At 37.3% G+C, this 23,217-nt stretch overlaps 1 protein-coding gene and 1 long non-coding RNA gene across 6 annotated transcripts in view; one reads left to right on the plus strand and one right to left on the minus strand.

Moving 5' to 3' along the window:
• Nucleotides 1-23,217, plus strand: part of FBXL13 (F-box and leucine rich repeat protein 13) — a 217,356-nt gene that overhangs the window by 184,962 nt on the left and 9,177 nt on the right. For 4 of the 5 annotated variants that reach the window (XM_047825866.1, XM_047825876.1, XM_047825898.1 and 1 more), the window contains 3 exons: nt 2,569-2,652; nt 16,714-16,848; nt 21,987-22,150. In XM_047825866.1, coding sequence (XP_047681822.1) covers nt 2,569-2,652; nt 16,714-16,848; nt 21,987-22,150 — 383 coding nt within the window. The remainder of the gene's footprint in view (nt 1-2,568; nt 2,653-16,713; nt 16,849-21,986; nt 22,151-23,217) is intronic. The other variant, XM_047825891.1, reaches the window with a different exon arrangement.
• LOC125148138 (uncharacterized) lies at nt 7,573-23,163 on the minus strand. The gene is made up of 4 exons (XR_007145434.1): nt 23,087-23,163; nt 22,032-22,162; nt 15,648-15,705; nt 7,573-7,631 (listed from the first exon to the last, which is right to left on the minus strand). It is a non-coding gene; the product is annotated as an uncharacterized LOC125148138 (long non-coding RNA).

The following is a 23,217-nucleotide window of genomic DNA, read 5'->3' on the forward strand; positions in this document are numbered from 1 at the left end:
ACAGAAGAGACTCTTAAATATGGAGAACAAACAGAGGGTTATGGGAGGGGGTGTGGGAGGGGGGGATGGGCTAAATGCGTAGGGGGCATTAAGGAATCTACTTCTGAAGTCATTGTTTTACAATCTGCTAACTAATTTGGATGTAAATTAAAAAAAATAAAATTAATAAAAAAAGATTATTAAAAGAAAAAAAAGATTTTCAAGCACTTCTTTCCTTGACCTGGATTTCATTTTATTTTTTAAACAAAAGGGCCTAATATGTACATCAGTGAAACAACTGGATATAATATTTGCATAACCCATTTTAAATTATGATCCAAACGCTGTATTTAAGCTCAATAAAATGTAAACCAATCCTGTAAATAAAATTTAAAAAGGACAAATCCATATACCATTTCTGGTATTTTCCCTGCCAGTCAGCTCTGGGACCACAGAATGAGAGGAAACTGCTCTTGTCCACCTTTTATAGGAAGCATAATAAACCAGGAAAATGGCATCTAAAAGGCACATTAATCAGTTTCCCCAGTTTAATGGCGAAAGTACTGAGAAATGAAACAGCAGAACCACACATTAAAAAAATTTAAGAACTAAAAAGTGTAATCAATGTTTTTTTAACTAAAAAGAAACAAAGCTTTTAAATCTTTTTTAAAAGTTTATTTATTTATTTATTGAGAGAGAGAGAAACAGAGCACATGAGCATGGGAGGGGCAGAGAGACAGAGAATCCCAAACAGGTTCCTTGCTGTCAGCACAGAGCCTGATGTAGGGCTCGAACTCATGAACTGTGAAATCATGACCTGAGCCTAAGTCAAGAGCCGGACACTTACTCAACCGACTGAGCACCCAGGCACCCCAAGAAACAAAGCTTTTAAACTGAAGGAGAGAGCTATTTTTGATGAATGATTGTCTGTCTGTAGGCCTTTATATAAAGATCTGTTCCCTCTCCAAGCAATTAAACATAGTAAAATGAGCTAAAGATTTCAGATTTTTAGGCTGGGCACAAGTAAGAATTTACTGACAAATAGATTAAATAGCCACATGAAGTGTCTTCAAAATAATTGACTTAGATAATATTTACCTAAACACAGGTAACAAGGAAATTTCTGGCTTTGGGATTCTGTCACACTTTTTTCCCCTCTTCCTATGCTAGATCCGGGGCAAGAGGAGGAGAAATGAAAGAGTGGCCAATGCCCTCTTTTTATTTTTTAATTTAATGTTAATTTTTATTATTGAAAAAATTTTAATTCCAGTATAGTTAACACGCAGTGTTATATTAGTTTCAGGTGTACAACACAGTGACTCAACGATTTCATTCATTGCTCAGTGTTCATTGTAAGTGCACTCTTCCTCCCCTTCCCCTATTTCACCCATGCCCCACCCACTTCCCCTCTGGTAATCATCAGTTTGTTTTTTATGGTTAAAGAGTCTGTCTCTTTGTCTCTCTTGCTCTCTCTCTCTTTTTTCCTTTGCTCATTTGTTTTGTTTCTTACATTGTACATGAGTGATATCATATAGTATTTATCTTTCTCTGAATTATTTCACTCAGCATAATACTCTACAGATCCATCAACGTTGTTGTAAATGGCAAGATTTCAATATTTTTATGGCTGAATAATATTCCATTCATATGGGTCACATGGTAACTTTATATATACACAATGGAATACTATATACATATATATATATATATATATATATACATATATATATATATACACATTCATCTATCAATGGACACTTGGGCTGCTTCCATTATTTGGCTATAGTAAATAATGCCACTTTATATACATGGGGATGCATGTATTCCTTTTAATTAGCATTTTTGTATTCTTTGGGTAAATGCTCAGTAGTACATTTGCTGGATCATAGTAATTTTAATTTTAACTTTTGGAGGAACCTCCATGCTGTTTTCCACAGTGGCTACATCAGTTTGTATTCCCACAAACATAAGAGGGTTCCTTTTTCTCCACATCCTCACCAACACTTATTTCTTATGTTTTTGATTTTAGTCATTTTGACAGGTGTGTGTGAGGTGATATCTCATTGTAATTTTGCTTTGCATTTCCTTGATGACGAGTTATGATGAGCATCTTTTCATGTCTGTTGTCTATCTGGGTATCTTCTTTGGAGAAATGTTTATTCATGTCTTCTGCTCATTTTTTAATTGGATTACTCATTTATTAAGTGTTAAGTTCTTTATATATTTTGGATACGAACCTTTTATCATATATATCATTTGCAAATATCTTCCCCCATTCAGTGAGTTGCCTTTTAGTATTGTTGATTATTTGCTGTGTAGAAGTTTTTTTATTTTGATGTAGTTCCAATAGCTTATTTTTGCTTTTATTTCCCTTGCCTCAGGAGGATTCTATCATACTTTTTATGAAACATTAGAGACAACCTGAAATTTTTATTTAAAATGTTGCCTAATGAAAGTAATTTTACAAGTGTAAAGAAATATAAGACAGAAGCTAAACTATTTTGCATAAAAGGTTGTTATTTTACTAGATATATACTATTTGTACTAAATTATAATCAGAAAATAATCTTTATATTATTTATATTTTAGGGTTTGATGACACTTTCCAGACATAAAAAATTAAAGGAACTTTCTCTATCTGAGTGTTACAAAATCACCGATGTTGGAATTCAGGTAAGATAATTAAGGTCTTCTGTTAAAGAATTATGGTTAAAATTTAAGCACAAACTGAACAAACTTTATAGGTCAGAGTAGAAAAAATAAGTGGATTATAAATATCCTGATTGAGACAAGGTAAACTGGACTGTAGACAGGTCTCCATAGCCTAAGGTGACTAAGGGAATTTATTTTCACGTTTTTCGTCTCTACTCTCTCTCTTCCCAGTGTTAGACTCATGGGATAAATAAGGACTAAAAACTTCCATATAGGACAAGGTTTTAACAAAAGGGGTTACGAAACATTGAGATGCCTGTAATCTACTAAGAGAAAAAGCCAAAAGGTTTTTCTAAGGTTAAACAATGATTTACCCTACTACAGTTCATTTAAAAGTTAAACGTACATTTACATAAAACTTTATCCATGAATACGATAAAGTCAGGCTCTTAAAAGGTCTTTGACAAGGTGACAGAACAAAGGTTATTAAAATAAAACAGTTAAATATTAACATTTCTAATACTGGGCTATCTATATATGTATTTAAATATATGAAATTTATTGTCAAATTGGTTTCCATACAACACCCAGTGCTCATCCCAAAATATGCCCTCTTCAATACCCATCACCCACCCTCCCCTCCCTGGGCTATATTTTTTATATGGTGATCAATTACACTGGAAACCTAGCATGGTGATGACATGGACTCTTAACATACACCAATTACTAACTAATTTTTAAAATATTCCATGGGATGAGAAAGTGCTGATTAAAATATGAGACTAGGGGCATCTGGGTGGCTCAGTCAGTTAAGCATCCAACTCTTGGTTTCAGCTCATGATGAGTGGTTCATGAGATCGAGCCCTGCATCTGACACTTTGCTGACAGTTCAGAGCCTACTTCAGATTCTGTCTCCCTCTCTCTCTGCCCCTCCCCTGCTTGTGCTTTCTCTCTCAAAAATAAATAAGTAAACATTAAAACAAACAAAACAAAATACGAGGCTAACTTTAGGAAGCCAGAGCTTTTTGCCATTTCTCTTTGACTCTATGGGTTCCAGGCATTTTTATTTTCGGTCCTTGAAACCTGAAACTTACACTATTTTTAGACACTCTTAGACTTTAAATAAAAGCCTTCTTCCATATGCTAACTACATGATCATTCAGATGAGTGGAAGAAAATGTAATTTTTTAAAAAATTGGCATGTATTTTTTCAGTGATCTAGAAGAGAAAAAATAAAAAAAGGGAATACAGGAGCACGGAAATACAGAATTATTTAATTATTAGTTACATAAGATCAGCCATTCTATTCAAGTTCACAAAAACTTTTTTTTCTCTTTCTCCTGCTTTTGGTGTGTATATGTATGTTGTGGCTGTTAATCAGTTTTACCTTTCTAAGGTTCCCAGTATACTCACACTTCTGGGCATATGACAATCTTTCTCCTCTGTGCCTCCTCCAGCCCAAGTATTAAGTCCCCAAAGAGAGGAGACAAAGAAGGTGAGAAGAGAAAATGACACAGAAACCTATTTCACAACTCCTTATTTGGATTTACAAGAGAGAGGGGAAGGGAGTAAAATAAGGTGATTATATTGAGATATTTACATTATCCACAATTTATCAGGAATTTGCTTTCTTGTTACTTATAAAAGGTAACTATGGGAGATTCTCTTTTTAGCACAAGACATTGAAACTTACATTCAACATCATGATTTAATGAAAAAAATGAGATAAACATTTTTACCCTGGTTAGGTTTTGCAAGAGGCATGAACATAATCAGAATAAAAAATTACCTCATTTTAGTGTTTAACTGGAAACCGCAGCACATGCAGATTAAGTGTCTGGAGTCTCAGATGTACTGACTTAGGATCTGGTTTTAATTACTTCTTCCAGCTTCAGTCTTTTGTCTGAGAACATTAGACATTTAGTGATCATGTTAGACTAAAATTATTTGGTGCTCTTCAAAGGCACACGCATTTTGGAAAAGATGTTTGATGCAGTCATAACTGAGCATTTCTCAGGAAAACTTCTCCTTGAACATTTTATGAATTTAATTAAATAACAAACTGTCAAGTTTGGCAAAATAATTGGTTTAATTGGGATGTTGCAATATAGAGAAAATGGAAGTTGTCTTGTTACTTGGATAGAACCAACGGAACAAATGTAATTATTTACTCTAGTTGCTTTTATTTTTCTCTAGTTGCTTTTTCTACTCCCTTTATCTCATTTATATTTCTCATTCCCTGTTTTTGGAATGAAGTATGCTGTAAATGCATTTTTGTAATGGTCATATATACGACCATATGTAGGTCCTCTGCAGCTAGACAAAATTTTTTTATTATTTCCGTGTTTGTAAGTTGAGGTAGCTGATTAAGAAAGGGCATTGGAAAGGAAAAAATCAAGGTTAGTTATGACTTACCACAAGGGCTTACACATGTATATGCAGGGAAAAGTGTGCGTACATATGTGCTTACATGTAGATATATATGTAAATGTATACCTATGTATAGTATATGTGTGCAAATTAAATGTGTATACGTTTTAGCATATGTTAGATTGCATGTTTACATGCAACTATGTGTATATCTGCATGTCTGGTATATGTGTGTAAATTAAATATGTGTACACATTTTAGTGTATGTTAGATTACACACATATAGAGATGCTGTAAGATTATATATTTCTAGGCTAAGACCAGATAGTTAGTGATCAATATTCAAAGCAAATCATAAAAATTAGTCTGTTAAATAATTATCTTTTTGTTTATATTTTAATTTTAAAAAATATCCATGTAAATTAAAAGGATTTTTTCTTACAAAAGTGTATAGACTAGCTCTCTGATAGCAAAGGCAATGGATATAATATTGGCAACGTGGGCCTAGCTATCCAAAATCCTTATTTTTATCCTGATTCTGCCTCTTACATAGCTACATAATCTTATGCACACAATTCACTTAGCTCCACAACAATTCATTGCTCCCATAGTGGTTATAATTGTGAGGCAGACAGGAACTAGCACCCTAGAACAGGAGTCATCTTTTCGTATAACCTTTCTGTAACATTTTCCTGTAAGGGTCAGATAGTTTACATTTTAGGGTTTGTAGGCCATACAGTTTTTGGTCACAACTGCTCAACTTTGCTACTGTAGAGTAAAAAACAGCCATAGACAACACATAAATAAATGACAGTGACTGTGTTCCAATAAAACTTTATGGACAAACTTGAATTTTATATAATTTTCACATGGCATGAGATATTATTCTTCTTTTGATTTTTTTCAACCACTTAAAAATGTAAAGGCCATTCTCAGAGTGAAGGCCATATAAAAAACAGTGACAGACAAGATTTGTCCTGCAAGTAAAAATTTGGCAGTTTGCCAACATCTGCTCTAGAGTCAGACAGAAGTTTACAGTTTTAGTCTGTTAAGATGTGTGACTTTGGACAAGTTAGTTTCCTCCTCTGGGCCTTGGATTCTTCACCTGTAAAAATGGGTGTAATAATAAAACAGTCTCTGTGTTGTGAGGATTAAATGATATTAAAACATCTGAGTACTTAGCATGGTTTCTGACAGAATGCATGATGAATATTGCCTATTACTATGATTATTATTTTATTTAATGAAATAGAAACTAATATATACTAGTAAATAAAAAATAAACATATTTGGCATAATAGTTTGATAATTATTTGTTTACCTTAGTTAACCAGAATCAGAAAGCAGGTAATCGTGACAGCCAAACTACTCTAATGCTAAGGAGATAGTTTAAAGTATGTTCTTGGAAGAAACAGCTTATTAGTTTTTACTTCTATGAATGAATCATGTATTTTTCAGAGGCACTTAAATATAAATGACTAAATAAATTTACATATGTAAAAGCATTTAAAAAATCTAGAACACTACATAAATACAATTGCTATTTTCTTGAAAATAGAATAAGAGAACAAACCAGTTAAAAAGAAATTGGATCGCTGTTTTTCACTGGGATTATGATATTAAACATATTTTTTCAATATGCATAAATTTTCTCTTGAGACTTCTTTGACCCATGTTTATTTAGAAATGTGTTGCTCAACTTCTGAATATTTTAGGATTTTCTAGATGTCTGTGTGATTTCTAGTTTATTTACTTTTTTAAAAAAAATATTTATTTACTTATTTATTTAGTGATTTCTAGTTTAATTCCATCTTACCCTGAGAGCATATTTTGTGTGATTTCTAATCTTTTTTGTTAAGGTGTTATTATGCAGGAACACTATTTGTGTGGTAGTTAGATGTGTTGTGGGAGGTCTCATTCTATATTTATATGATTAAGTCTCGGTCTTCAAATGGGCCTGTGTCCCAGGACAGTGATCTTTACAAGTGCTTCCAACCCCTCTCCCTGCCTCTGCTACACTGAGGTAAGACAATAAGGTGAGAGGGGCTGGATTTGGGTATTTCCCTGACCCTTTGCTGGATTAGCTCTCATAAAACCCGTGTTGGGTAGGTTCTGGTAAAACAGTATCCCTTGAGGTCAAGCTTTTGTTAATGAGAACAGATGTTCTGGAGGTATCTTACAATGATTACTTTCCCTCTCCCCGTGTAGGAAGCATGAGGGCATTTTTCTCTGATCTTCATCCTGAGAAGTTGGTGGGTCTCCTGGATAAGCTCATGAAAGCATGGGGGCTCAGCTAAGGCTGGGCCTCAGAAACTTTTCTCTCAAACTAATCTACTCTCAGTTTCTGGCAGTTAGTCAACAGCCCTTTAAATGTTCCAGCTGATACTGGCTTCAGCCACTGGCTTCTGCTCCTAGTAAGCCCTGATTCTCTGTATTCACCTGTCTTTCCAGTTTTCAGAGTGTGGTTTGCTTTGTGACCGCAATTATCTGACAGATCTAAGAAGAGTTGTTGATTTTCAGTTCACTCACCTTTTTTCTTCTTTTGAGGATAGAAGTGATAAGTTCCAAACTCTCAGGACAGACTGGAAACTGCAAGTCTGGAACATTGCTTCTGGATTCATGGATGCTGGCTGCATCAATAACAACCAAAAGGGATGATAAATGTAAATTAGGCCTGAATCAGACCTTTAGAGTCCAGGAATGAAGTCAGGAACTGGAGGGCTCAGGAGCCAAGAGCAGAAAGCTATTGGCGAGCTGGGCAGGTGGGCAGCCATCGGTGCTGAGCACTGCCCTTGGCGTCGGGAGCTTGCTCTCTTTGAACTCCCTGCAGTGTGCAGCCTGGTGAGCTAGCTGTGCTCATACAGACAGAGCCTACGGCTGCCCCAAAGTTCAGGTACTTTGGTCGTGTCCATTCATAAAGATTCTTAAGTTTCCTTAGTACAACCCCAGGATTTGCAATCACTGAGTTGGCAAAAACTGAAATGATGATGTTCAACGTAGATGAATAACTCCATGCCTTCATGGAAGAAAATATTCAAATTGTCTCATTCAGATTTATTTTGTGAAAATCTTGCTCAGTGATTGAACTAAGAACATGTGAACTGGATTTTCTATGCAGTGGACACTGAGGTAATCTGTCAGTTTTTTTAAAACAAAAATCATTCTAAAATTTTTTTTAATAAGTCAAGGCCTAGTCAAATAGGTAGGCTTATAAAAAGAAAAATCCAATACCATGTGCTGATTGTTGGCTAATGTTAATTTAGCATGTACTATATGCAAGGCATGTTCTAAGTATTTCCTGTGTATTAATTAAGTACCTTATGAAGTAGGTAATACTTTTAATTCGATTTTATAGATAAGGAAATCGAGGTTCAAAGAGGTTAAGAATTTTGCCCAAAGTCATGAAACAAATAAACACATGAGCTAGGGTATAATGTCTAATTCCAAAGTGATAATTCTAGCTAATATACTGTAATAAAGAAATCTCCAGAAGGATTCAGTTGTGGTACTTAATTCAGCGTGGAAATGCCAGGGAAAGCTTACCCACTGGAAGATCACTTTAAGAAGAAATGTGGAATTTAGACTGAGGGTAGAGGGGAAAGAGGACAGCTCTCAAGATTTATAGAAAGAATATAAGGTAAGAGGATTTTATTATAGTCCAGGAGAGAGAGTGGCAGGCCTACAAGGACAGTAACAGTGAGACTAGAGAGAAGGGAATGGATTGGAGAACATTTAAGTAGTAAAATCCATGGAACTGTTGAGTTTCAGTAGGCTTGGAAGTGAAGACATGGTTACGGATGACATCCGTCCATCTGACTTGGCTGCCTGGGAGATTTATGGTACCCTCATTTTCAAGCTCTTTCCCATAGCTAAGTCATGTAGCCAGTGCTATGAACTACCAAGTCCTATTTAGTATTTTGACGTTTAGTTTTGCACTTTCTCTTCTTTGTGAGTGATTCTGTCTGTGCTTCCTCTCTAAGCTCTCTTTACCCTTATACTCTTAGGACAGAGTCCCCTTTCCCACTCTCTCAATCCATAGGCTTGTAGTGGCTGCAGGCAGGCTAAGGGAGCTCCGTGGGAATATGTTTTTACTCTACTTACAGGTAATTCGAAGGTTGTAGTTGTTCTCTGTCTTCTAATAGGGAGAATATGGGTACTGTGTAGTTTTGTTTGTTCCCTCTATAGATTTTATGGTTTGGGGAGGAGGAGAAGATTCAGACTTAGATAAATATCACTGTTCTTCAAACCCAAACATGGCCTCCTCTTACCTTTTATTATGTGTATATATATACATATCTCAAAAGACTCTGATAGAGATGGATATCTGTGTTTTAAAGCCCTGCAGCCAGAATGCAGTGGGTGTATTTATAACTACATAAGAAAAATAAGAGGCATGTGGTAATGGTTCAGCCTTATCTACTCTCTAGTGTCTTTTCTGCCTGATTTGTTGCATATATCCTTGTCAAGCAGTTTACTGACATCTCCCAAATGGCACCACTGATGAATTTTAAAAACCTAGTTGTAGCCTAGGATAATGTCATATTCTCTGATGATCACAAAAATATTTGACAACTTTTGTTTATGGGGTATAAGCAGTGGTAGAGATGCTAGAACATCCACTTCTCTCACTGTTCTCTTACCGTCTTTCTTTTTTGAGACCCTTAATCTTGACCTAAGTGCTTGGACACTTGAGATTACGAGTTCCTTTTGTCTTTTAACCTTTAACATCTTTTATCCATTCTCTTGTTACAAACTTTTGATTTTATTTTTTATTTGACCTTTACTTTGTAACTGATTTATCTTGATTTGTAAATAGAGATGTAGAGAAGAGGGATCAAGGAATAAGGACTGGGAAGGGTGGCTGCATGGGTGAATCAAGAGCTACTCTGTGGCTGGGAGAGCAGCAGACTAAGATCCATTACTATTCAATTGGTTTTCAGCCCAATCCAGGACTGTTCAGCAAGTCAAGGGGTTCTGTAGATGTGAGGCTGCTCCAGGCTGAGTCCAAGTGGGGACCGAGGGTTCAGGGTTCTCTGTCCTGTATCCTGCATTACCTGTGCCAGAGAACTGAAACTCTTATAACTGAGGAGCAAACATGGATACTCATCAAGTCAAAAAGGCCTAGGAGTACCTGCAACATTCAGCAACATTTCTGAGTCCTCCTCTCCAAGAATGGCCCATTGACAGTCTCTTTTGGACATTTCTCTATAAATTGTAAGAAGAACTGGGTTCATGTCTTGACCTAACATCCACGTCGGGTTCATTCTTACCTAGGAGCAAGTGGATTATGTTCCAGAGACTCGTTTCTGATCTCAAACTCTTACTTTGAATCACTAAACTTTCTGACTAGTTATAAAATGTTGCTCATGCAAGATTTTCATCAATCATTCTCATCAGTTGAAAGACTCCACCCCCTTGGTGGTTTAGAGGTTTTAGTGGCCTTTGACATGTACTGACTTATAATGCCAAAGATGGATTAGATGTGTTGGTTCCACATAGCAACAATTTTTTAAAAAACCAACATTGATTTCTATTTGGTTTCTAAGATTAAATCATTCAAAAACTGTCAAAGAATGAGATTTCAATAACTCCACCTCTTCTCCAGGGATATAGTTATGTTTATGGGTTGTGAGGGAAGCAACAAACAGAGGATCCTTTTCCAAAATGGCTTTACTCTTTGGCCTTTGATACAGTGGAAGCTCTGAAATCTTCTGTGTGGGGAGATAGGACATTCAGACATCTGGACACTGTCTCTTGGCCATACTGCTCATTAAAATTCTTTGCCTCCTCCAATATTCCAGGTTACTATTAGGAAATAAGTGACTAAACTCTCTGTGATGAAGATCCCAGAAGGTCCCAGGTGTAGAATCATTTTACAGGGTTTGGGGAGAGGAAACTATGGAATTCCTGTGGTAGAATTAAGAGGAAGGTATCTGCTACCTTGTGGAAAAAGCAACTCCAACAAAACCTAGAGCAACTAAGATCTTTGTTACAGAAATCTGTGCTTCATAGATATCCATACCAAGAACTGTCTCCTAGAATCTATAATAGAACAACATAACCAACACACCTAAGACACTTGGAATTAACAGAGAGTCACAAGGTCCCAGAAGACACTTAGGCATTATTCTCTCTACCTAAGGCTGTGAGCAAAAGAAATAAGCTCAGTATTCTCTGTTGTTCCTCAACCTAGTGTGTTCCCAATTGTGGAGGCAATTCAATAGAATTAGAAATTTGCAAGACTTCAGAGGATGTGGGATTTGACAGCTTGTTGTTTTCCCACAGTCTGTAAGGTTCCAAGGGATACTGGAGTCATGGGTACCATGTTTCTTTGGCTGATAAATAGCCGAAACTGAGAATACCCAACACCAATCCTGGCTTCTTGCCCTCTCCCACTGGGGAGAACTATTTTTGGACAAGTGAAGCAGATAGACTTGCTAAATGAAAGCACACATCTGTTATTTTCATGTTGAGCATCCACAGAGAAGAACTATAAGAGAATATGTCAAAAGGAAGATAATCCTTTGGAGGACTCTCCCAACATGTAAGCTGTCCCTGGAACATGAGTTTATCCTGTGTAAGATGAAACTTGCCAAAAGTTAAATAAAAACTGTCAGATTGTATGAAGGTAAAAAAAAAAGGGGGGGGGGCACAAAAAACAAACATCAAAATTCCACTTTCCCACAAGAGTATGAGTTTATGCTTCTTTTGCTTCTTAAATATAAGTGGCCAATCTGTGTTTGATCTTTCTGTCATATAGCGTGCCTAGGCCTTGCTTACTAAGCCTCACCTGACATGAACTGAGTACCTGTGGCATATCTCACACAAGCTATGATTTTTCCATATTATGACTTCTAATTGTCCTCTCTCTTAGCTTCCAGTTAAATTTAGCACATGACATTTCCTCATCTGAAAGCCTTCAACATATGGAAGATAGTGAGGATGTGCTCTCAGGGGTCTTAAACGGCAGACCATATTGTTCTAAGACCTCTCTGGTTCCACTGCTGAGAGGCAAAAACCAAGATTTGTAAAGGGTGCTGTGTCTGTCAAGTACTTTTGGAGTACATTATCTTCCAATAAGCCTGTGAGATAGGTTAACGGTTGTTTCCATTTGCTTATAGATGAGACAACTTGAGGTTAAGTAACTTTCTGAAGATCACAAACCCAACTTCAGGCCCCTTAAGTTTTCTGCTGAACCAGTAACCTCCCTTGATTACATCATCTCTTAGTTCATTACCCCCCCAAATGGGAGATCAAAGCAGCACCGATGGCTCATGAACTCATTATTTCCTAGAGATCTTTAAATGGAAGAGGTCACAGGAGGACAGTATGACTTAGCCCTCGGAGTGAAAGTTCTGAGTTGCCATTTTCTTGGGAAAGAATGAGAAAGAGAACAAGTGGAGTGGCTGGCTGTGTAAACAGAAACCTATCAATTCTTTCAGGCTGATTAGTATAAGCTTAGATAATTTCCCTGCCTTTCTTATCCCAAAGAAACCCCTGGGGAAGTTCCAGGTAACTGGGCCACTGGGCACCCATTTAATTTTACTTATCTTAGAAAAATGGAAAAAGTGTAGGTTATCTTACAGTCCACAAGAGAAATGCCTGATTGACCTTTGAGTAGCCCAATCCGGGCTTATTTTTATTTTGGAGATAGAGTCTAAAACCTGAAACTGTTCTGGAAATTTCTCCCCACAAATTCTAACTCAAGGGTATTTTTTTTGTTATGCTTTTCCAGGTCTTCTTTCCGATATACGTTCTCTTTGAGTGCTTACCCTTTCTGTTGTTTAATTTCCCCACATTTGATCTCTTTTTATGACTACTACTTACCGACTGCTTACTATGTGCCAGCTACTGTTCAGTTGCTGTATTCATATTAACTCACTTAATTCTCCCTACAAATCCATGAAGTAGGTGTCATATTAAGGTACCATGTTATTCTCCTGTTGCAGATGAGATCATTGAGGAATTGAGAGGTAGGGTAATTTATCCAGAGACACAAACTTCTAAGTGGCAGGATATGAACTTAGGCTGGTGGACCCCAGACTCTGTGCTCTTAGCCACCTTCAGAACTGCAGTTATTAAACAGGGTGTGAGGAAGGACTGGACTTAGTGTCCTAAGAGCAATCTATGGGAGCTCATTTTCCTTACTCCTGTGCTAAGCAGCATTTTCCATTCCCTTCGGACACTCTCTCATCTTGAACCTCTTTTGCATGCTAGATGTTGGGGCCGCAAGAGTTAAATTAGACATGGATTCTGCTCTCAAGAAGCTGCAGTGAATGCAGGAGATAAATTATGTAAATAGCTATAATACAAGTAGAAAGTGAGAAAGACAAAAAAGTTAAAAGCTATAGGGATTTGGAAGAGGCATTTCTTCCAGAGGAAGGAACTGGGGAAAAGTTTGTGGAGTTAGCCACATTTGAGCTGGCTTGAACTACAGCTTATCTCCCAAATCACCATATAATTAGGTAACAAATTGCATCATGAAAGCATCTTCGGAAATGCCTGTTTTGGGTTTTGGCCTTTGCCCTTTAAGAATCCCCTCCATATTTACTAAGCATACTAAGAAGTATGCTGAGCCTTGCTCAGCCTGGTTTCCCTGGCAGGGAGAGTGGGAATACAGGAGAGGCATTTTGCTAGCAGTGAGGCGTTGGGCTCTGTAGAATTTAGTTCTGGTGGCAATGCCCAGATTTCCCAGCTCAGTGTGCCCTGGCCACATCTACATCCATCTGCTCTAATGCCTAGTGAAAGCAAGTCTATGTTTGGTAGGATATAGGAGGCCCAACAAACTGAAGTTTTGAATTCAGTTTATAACTTAAAATTGTAGACGTTGTACATTGTAGCCTTTGAAGCAGCCAAAAATAGTCTTCATTACAGAAAATGGTTTTTGACATTACAAGATTTTCCCAAGATTTTTAATTGGGAAAAAGAAAAAATGAAGCAAATAGTCCAAAAATGGGTATGCACCACGAGGGGGAGCTTTTTTGAGACCGAGAGCTGCCACCTGTTGAGGTGGCTTAAGTCAGGATTTTGGCAGAAGCACATTATTGTGACAATCAATAAATGTTAGTGGAACTCAGTCTCCTCTACATACCCAGTTTAGGAATGTAGTCAGTAAGTCTTCCCACACTATGACTCAGCTGCGAAGATAGACAGAAGAAATGATTTAAAGACATTTGGAAGTTTTCTTCAAGATTGTTAACCCACAGCAAAACTGGTTGATATGTGGGATGGGAGCCAAACTTGATAACTTTTGTATTTTCTCCCCATTTTCACTGTAAAATATTTCATCTTAGAAGAAGCTTAGTCTGACATTTTCTAAGAAAAGAAAATCAACAGCATTGATAAATATATATGAATCTGTATCACTGGAGCCAGAAAAGCATAAAATAACCTTATCGGTAGGGGAGAAATGGAATTTCATGAGTGGTTATGTTGAAACATGCCTGCAGACTTAACTTACTTATGACTTATATGTGTCTTAAGGAAAATGTGAATTACAAAGAGAGGAGAGGGTCTGACTGACTTCTCAGATCTGCACTGACTTATGCCAAGCATAAAGCCTGAGTCCAGTCTTTATGCCTCAGATTTTCCATGGATGAAAATGCTACCATGAGTGTATCATAGACCTTCTAATATGTTTTTATGTTATTCTTTAATTTTAAAACCTCTGAGAAAGTTCAACTTCAAAGACTATTAGAGGTTTGTTTTTTTTTTTAAGACTTAAAGCAGAACTGATTCAAGCAGTGCAAGACATTGACAGATGTTACTGAAAGGGTTTTCAGACACTAAGTGCCTTGAATCTCCCTTCAAATTTTGTTTCATCTTTTAATAAATTATTCTTAGTTTAAATATTCCTTCCCACCTTGAATTTTGTATGGTTCCCTGAACTCTGTCCATTTTCTAAGTAGAAAACAATGTTACCCTACTCCTGTGACATAAGAATTCCTGTATCATTAAAACAGAATTCTTTATATTCTCAAAGATGCTTATAAAGGATGGATCAACCAACTAGTATTTATTGAGAACCTACTGCATCCTAAATATGATGCTTGTGAAAGAGGGTATAAAAAAGCTAGCAGAATTCCACACAATACCTCTGAGAGACTTACTGCATTCTCACTGAAAAAGCTGTTGAATCTCCAAGCTGAGATTTAAGACCAATCATTCCAGTCCTTCAAAGTCAGATTCCCCTTGCACCACCACTGGGCATTCTCTCTATGCTTGATTATCTCCAATGACAGGGACCTCACTATCTAATGACAAGCTGCCCCTTCCAATTTTTGTCATCACTTAGTTGCTAAAGAAGACTGATCTCCATACGAAGTTAGCCACAATACAGGAGTAAATCAAATACTGTAACTGCTGAATCAATTGAAGAAGACAAATTCTGCATGAGGTCAGAGGAAAAAGGAATCACTGTTGGCTATTCTGGTCAGGAAAAGATCATGATTGAGGGTTAAATCACCAATATCTTTTAGTACTATTTTTTACTTCCTATGCTAAACTGCCTCTCATGGAAATTTTGCCTCTTTTATAACTTGCTAAAGAAAATAGTGGACTGACTAGTTCTTTCCAGTCTTCCTTAGGGCTAAAATGATGAGAAACTGGCATAGTCAAGTGGGAGGGAGGCCCACTGGTTGTCTTACCTCTGGAGTCATCCTGATGGCATCAAGTGATCCAACAGCTCAGGTCCTTCCCTCAGTTCTGAAAGGAAAATGACATGTAGTCCAATGGACATCCATTTTTACATACAAATAAGCAACGCCTTATTAGTAAGCCACTAGTTACTAAAATCTAATATTAATGGTAAAGTATCATTTACTGAAGTCTCTAATTTAGTACTTTAAGAATTTGAGCTGTTTTCCAATAAGGAAAAACCTCTAAAGTGACTAAGCACATGTTGATAATTTCTAATTTTTATAATTTGGGGGAGGGACTTTTGTTAAGTACAATATCTGGAATTGGTCATGGTTTCTAATTCCTATTCATCTTAGTATATTTTTACAACTGCAATTTTACTTTTGTGGATCATTTTGTTTTTGTATAACTGCTTGGTTGTAAACTTTTTCCTCATGGATTCTTCTTATCACTCAGTTCTTGTCTTTATTTAACTGAAAAGTGAGAATGAAAATTAATAACTACTAAGGTAAAGGGAAGAATTTCCAATGATTTCCAGGATTTTTCTAGCCCTAGAAATTTCAGATGAACATTTTGGTATCTCAGAACAATGCTAGAGGGTGGATATTATTTTCCCTGATTTAAAAAAGAAGAAACTAAGGCTCAGAAAGATGGAGTTGCTAAGGTCTGCCTGATTCCAAAGACCGTGGTCTTCCCACTACATTACCCCACAGTGTCTGCCATCTAATTCTCCCCTCTAGATTCTTTTCCTCCACTCATTTGGCTGAATATAACTTTAATAATTACTAACCATATGGGTAAAATCTCAGCACTAATGTCAGGAATACCAAATTCCGCTAACAGGAATTTGTATACTACTAAGCTGTTAGGCTGGTGTGTGAGTATCTTTTGTTTAAAAAAAAATGGATGTAATAGCTTTTTCTTCTTTTTTTTTTTCAACAAGATGTAACACATCTATACTTCAGGGACTGACATGCATACTAAGCAAGCTGCTGTGGGTAAGATGGCTCTAGATTAATAAAGACTAAGAGAAAAAAAAGAAAAAAAAATCTTTGACTTTGAAATTTCTTGCAGGCGTTCTGCAAAGGCTCACTGATCTTAGAACACTTGGATGTCTCTTATTGCTCCCAGCTGTCAAATGAGATTATTAAAGCACTGGCCATTTATTGCGTTTCCCTCACATCTCTCAGCATTGCTGGCTGTCCAAAGGTAAGTGCAGGAGTCAGAGCTCAGATGTGTCCAGTTGAAACACAGACAAGGAACCCAGGCAGGGTAGCAGTCAGGGGTCAGTGTCATCATAGAATTTGTTTTCTTTGCTATGCCTGAGGTATTCATTACATTTTTTTTTCTCTTTCCTCAACTGGGAAATGGCTTTATGACTTCATTTGTGTTAAAGTAGAATTTTCAAAAAGTTAAAAACAATTCCCATTCAAATATAAAAACGTGTCAAGATTTATGAATTCATTAATGAGAGGACCAGCAAAATGGTAAAACCAGTTCATACAGCATTTGATCAAACTTTTTATAGGAACTGAAGAAAAAGAATGTTGGAATATGATTTTTAGGTTAGATCCAAAGTTGGTTAATGTCCTATAAGGTAATAAATCCATAACCTTGGATTTAGAGTTTCTACCAGAAAGAAATAATTTTCATCTCCCCTGGACAAAAATATAACAAGTTATAACATGTAACTTCATCGACTTTAGGCCCTAACCAGTACTAATTATGCCAAACAAAGACATAATTCCTTATAGAATTCCTCTGGTGAGCCTGTTAAAGATGTTCCAGTATGACACTGAAAATACATGTAATCATCTTCATTCTTATTTCTAGTGTTTGATAATTTTTTTGACATCTGTTTATAAAAGAAATATGCACTTATTGTAAAATCTCTGGACTACATATAAAAACAAAAAGGAGAAACTAAAAATCTGTTGTCATACCACCATCCAGACATAACCGGTGTTGGCATTTTATACTTATCTTCTAGAACTGTTTCTATGTACACAGAGATTAGAAATAGTTATAGAAGGTTTGTTTTTGTCTTTTTTTTTTTAAGAATAGAATCATACTTTCCAAAAGACATTGTAGCCTACTTTCTTTTTCTTTATACACTATGGACATATTTCCATGTCAAGAAATAGAGATCTCTGATTCTGGATTAATACGGTAGATTGAATATACACATATAATTTTGTTCCCTCTTAAAACCTTATAGACCTACAGAAGAACTGTTGGTAGGGAAAACAGAAGAGACAAGATCAAGAAAGTTTTGGAAGCTTGAAACCAGATCGACCAATAGAATTTAGCAGACAGAGGCAGTTTGAATCCTAAGCCAGCAACAGAGAAAACTGTGGGGGAAAAGATTGATTTATACCATGATCTTCAAACTTGGTGGCACTGTTTACCTTTGGAACTGGGTGGAGAGGGTGGCTAAAATAAGGAAGACTGGGTTAAGAGTTCTTGAGAAGTAGACAGATCCTAGATCTCCTCCTCTACCTCACACCTCTGGGCAACTACCCTTCTCTACCTTCACCAAAAGACTGGATACTTATTTCCTAAATTTCCCAGATTTCTCAACCCTGGCATTATTGATATTTTGGATGAGATAATTCTTTTGTAGTGGGGGGTTATTCTGTACATGGCCCTGTAGAATGTTTAACAGCATTCTTTTTTTTAATATGAAATTTATTGTCAAATTGGTTTCCATCAAACACCCAGTGCTCGTCCCAAAAGGTGCCCCTCCTCAGTACCCATCACCCAGCCTCCCCTCCCTCCCATCCGCCATCAACCCTCAGTTTGTTCTCTTATGCTTTGGCTCTCTCAACAGCATTCTTATTCTCTACCCACTATATGCCAGTAGCACCAGGTCCCCCCCACCCCCTTATTGTGACAATAAAAAATGTCTCCAGATAATGCCAAATGTCCTCTGGGGGGCAAAATTGCTCTATTATTTGTTCTACCGATAGTAAAATAGTGGCTTGCTGGGCTGGGAGATACCATGCAAATTCAGAGTTTGAGTACAACAGTGAAAACAGGAATTCAGTGACTGAATGCCAAATGCAGAGACACTCAACAGCTATTCCAACATAGCATCCAGAATGTGGCTGCCAGACCTTTCCCTCCAGGCAGGAGACTGAAAGCCTGTTCTCTGGAGACTCTGACTAGCACAAGATGAAAGACAGAAAAATATTGACATTTGGAGGTTTACCAACTAATAATCCATAGAACCATTGAAGCTTTAGGTAGAGAAGGCCGACATCATACACTTAACCCTTCCAATCAGTGTGTAGCCCTTCTGCTATTAATAAATAGCAGACAGCCAAGGATTACCAGACATAATAGAAAAGCCTCTAAAGTGGAAGATAAAGACCAAAACAAATTAATAGGAAAAACTTGGGGGAAACAAAATATGCAGAGGGAAGAAAACCAAAAAGTCTTTTTAAAAAATCCTCAGAAACTATATGACCATTAACAACCTGTTGTCTTCTGTTGTGCACACTGATGGGCTTCTTTTTAGTAAAGCACCACCCGAAATCTCAAGATATCCTGCATTCTCGCTCGTCTAAAAAGTCAGCTTCTATGTGGTTAGTGGATTAACGGAAGGATGCTAGAAACTCCTAATTCCTCCATAGTTAACTGTGCTGTAGTAAGGAGGAGAAGGCAGTGGGGGGAAAGATGTGGTAAATCATGACAAAATTAATCTAGAAAGTTCACAACAAAATTCTTGTTTAATAATGTACTTGTTTAGAACTAGAGAAACCAAATGCCTTATTGGTCAGCATCATCTGGCTCTAGAAGTAGGTCAAGGAACTAAGCATACTTAGCCACACTGACCATGGACCCTCTGCAGCGTTCTTGTTTTCATTGCACACAGACACGTGGACACATGGGCAACACATGGCTCACTGTGAACTGCCCTGGCCACAAAGCAGATGCAGATGGGGGCTGGGCCTCTTAGTGGCTCTATTAATTAGAGGGGAAAGAAGGAGAATAAGAGAAGTAAAGACTCTGGTGAGAATAGGAATTGGGCAGAGGATTTTTTTGTTTGTTTGTTTTGTTTTTGCTTTTTGGTAAGGAGAAGCTGAGGGAATTTCTTCTATACACTGTGCAGTGGATACTGTCTTGCAGCCTAGAAACTAAGGAGGATGTTACACAAATAAGATATTATAAAACAAATCACCCTATATCAAAGATCTAGTGTGAAAAAAAGGAAAGGGAGTAAATTATTCTAGAACCTCAATGTAAGAGAGAAGAAGGGTTTAGCTTTACTACCACTGTGGGTCAAATAAGTATCTTCATTCAGAAGATGTGGTGACCATAATTTGGGCCAATAGGAATACCCCTCATTGAGAAATCATAAAGCTATGGTCCAGTCTAATATATTCTACCTACATTGGTTTTTTGCATTAAATTCAATTAATTTTTAAATTCCAGTATAGTTGACATACAGTGTTATATTTCCACCTACATTGCTTTTGATGAGCTATAAAACACATTAGTGTCTGGCTCATCATCCTAGACTAGGTTTCTCAAAAGCCCATGGGTCAATCTTGCATGGTCACTTATCCATCTCCTGGAAGGCCAGCTTTTTCTTGCAACCAGCCAACCTCCAAGGTTGGTAAGTAGTACGGTGACCCCACCCTTCCCAGTGCTAAAATGGGAATAATAGAATCTCTGCTCAGTAGGACTGAGATCAGGACTGGGAGCTAAGAATTTACCCAGTCACCTCCACCTCTAGTTCCCAGCCCTATAAGTCCCAACAACATCTGTTCAGTCATTAAACATCTTGAGCTTCTGATCTACAGGAAATGTCAGGCTCCTTTTTCACTCCTTCAGAATCAATAAAACGAAGTGCTCTGAGCTCTACCTGTCCTGGACTTTTCTATCACCTCATTGTCTTGCCTATAATTCTGAGGGCTTTTTCCCCCCAATGACATCAGATCCTCAGAGACCAAGATAGTATGGCAGGAATGTATGGAGGGATTTTTGTGAGAATCAGGCACAATGTTAAACCTTGGTCCTGAACGTGTTCTGAAAACAGGTCATGCTTAGACAATGACAACATCTATTTTCCAAACTTGGAAAGTGTACATTTCAAACTGAAGAGTTTTCTACATAATTTCCTCAACTTTATATTAAGAACAAGAGCCAAGCCTCATGGCATGTGTTTTAGAATGTTCAAACATTTAAAATAAGAAATTAAATCCAGTTGGAAAAAAAATTCCTTTGAGGAAAGTAATCTCACTGATTTCACAGCAAGTCTTAGTACAGCTATGAATTCAAAAGCTAGACCTTGAGTAAATAAAATAATCTAAGAATGAGAGTTGAATTATCTCTGTATAACATCTGGGCAAACTCTCAAGATATTGGAACCCTCAGCAGAATTTCTCAGAGTCAGATTCATGCAGTGTCTGTGGCTTCTGCTCTTTCTTCCCCTGCCTACAAACATCTGTTTCATCTACTTGTCCCCTTCCAGAACCATTTTATTCTACACACAAACCATCAGAGATGTCCAGATCCCTTCTCATGGCAATTTGACCTTGTCTGTGGTTTAACTTCAGGCAATATATATATTTTATAGCTTTGCAACATGTTATATTATTAAACTTAGTTTTCTAAATTGATGATGCCTTAGAGTGGATTTCAAGTTTAAAGCCAAATTCCATTACTGCGGCATTTCATAAATTGTTCATATTGGTGTGATGGGTATTACTAAGGAAATTTTGATGAAGTTACCCATCCAAAATAGAGAACTCTAATATGAAAGTTATAACAGCAAGATCACAAAGTCTATTGCTGCTACCTGAAACATAATTTTAGTGTTCTGGAAATAGTTAAATCACTAACGTGCGTGATAGGCCCATCATGTGACAAGCTGGGAAGGGTTGTGATTCTGTTTGTCATGGACTCAATTTTTGTCTCCCTCCCTCCTGCCCCCCACATTCATATGTTGAAACCCTCATTCTCAGTGTGACAGCATTAGGAAGTAAGGCTTTGGGGAACTAATTAGGCTTAGACTGAGGTCATGAGTGTGGAGCCACCATGATGAAACTACTGTCTTTATAAGAATGGGAAGAAATTAGAGCTGTCTCTCTGCCTTGTGAAGATACAGCATGAAAGTACCATCTGCAAACCAGGAAGAGGGTCCTCACCAGACCCTCAGTCTGTGGGCAATCTCATCTTAGACTTCTCAGACTCCATAACTGTGAGAAACAAATGTCTGTTGTTTAAATTACCCAGTCTGTGGTATTTTGTTACAGCAGCCCAAACTGACTAGTTCACTGTTCTTCCCTGGGATGGAGTTCATGGGAATAATCAGTACTTCACTTTGGCTGTGTGTTCAGATTACTGACTCAGCGATAGAGATGTTATCAGCAAAATGCCATTACCTGCACATTTTGGATATTTCTGGTTGTGTCCTGCTTACTGACCAAATGCTCGAGGACCTTCAGATAGGCTGCAAACAACTCCGGATTCTTAAGATGCAATACTGCAGACTTATTTCCATGTAAGTATGAACCTGAAACATGAAAAGCTTTGAGAACTACTTTCTGAGAAAACAGAATACATGACTATGGCATTCATAACACATAGTGGCTCTCAGAGTTACAAAGTTTCATTTTAGTTTTTGCCTAATTGAAGCCAACATTTTGAGTTGAACCAGGGGAAGCTCTCTTCTAAAACTGTCTTAGTAGTTTTGTATCCCTTTCCCACTGGCCCTTCTCCTTCAAGGACTTCTCCTTCCTTGACCATGCAGGTATTCAAAGCCTTAACTCTGCTCTTATAGAACGGTCACTATTCTTTCTTTACTCATCTCTCAAAATACTTCCAGTCAGTCAGTCTCCCCTAGGGGTTAAAAATAATTAGATTAAACCAGTTCACAATTAAGTATAAATTACTAACAGTTAACCCTAAGCCACATCTCTTTCAAAGCTATTTGTCTGATGGTTGTTACTCATTTAGGGATTTCCCTTAGGAGTGAGGTCAGAGTAAAGCATTCTGGCTTGACTGCTACAGCCCAAGTGCTGGTTCCCTCAATCTGCAAAATGTTTCCACTGAAATAAAAGTTGGGGAAATGAGCAATATACACAGGTAGAAGTTCTCAGGTGTCTATCCCGTGAGGTTTTTAAAAAAATTTTTTTTAAGGTTTATTCATTTTTCAGAGACAGAGAGACAGAGCATGAGTGGGAGAGGGGCAGAGAGAGAGGGAGACACAGAATCCGAAACAGGCTCTAGGCTTCGAGCTGTCAGCACAGAGCCCAACGTGGGGCCCAAACTCACGGATGGTGAGATCACGACCTGAGCTGAAGTCGGACGCTTAACCGACTGAGCCACCCAGGCGCCCTATCCCATGCGTTTTTAAATATAAAGCAGTTATTTGCTACATTGTGTAGTTGTTTTCCTATTGAATGAGAGTAAAAATGTGCAAGTAGTTTTAACTGACCTGATGAAGTTACCTGTAAAGTCTGCAAAATGAAAATTCTTGACCAATTCTTAAAGGTCTGGTTCTTTTCTGCAGGCTGGAAAAGTGAATACTAAGAATTAATATTATCAATTATCTAAACACATATATTT

Source organism: Prionailurus viverrinus, chromosome A2 (genome assembly GCF_022837055.1).
Source record: "Prionailurus viverrinus isolate Anna chromosome A2, UM_Priviv_1.0, whole genome shotgun sequence".
NCBI classification, from domain to species: Eukaryota; Metazoa; Chordata; class Mammalia; order Carnivora; family Felidae; genus Prionailurus; species Prionailurus viverrinus.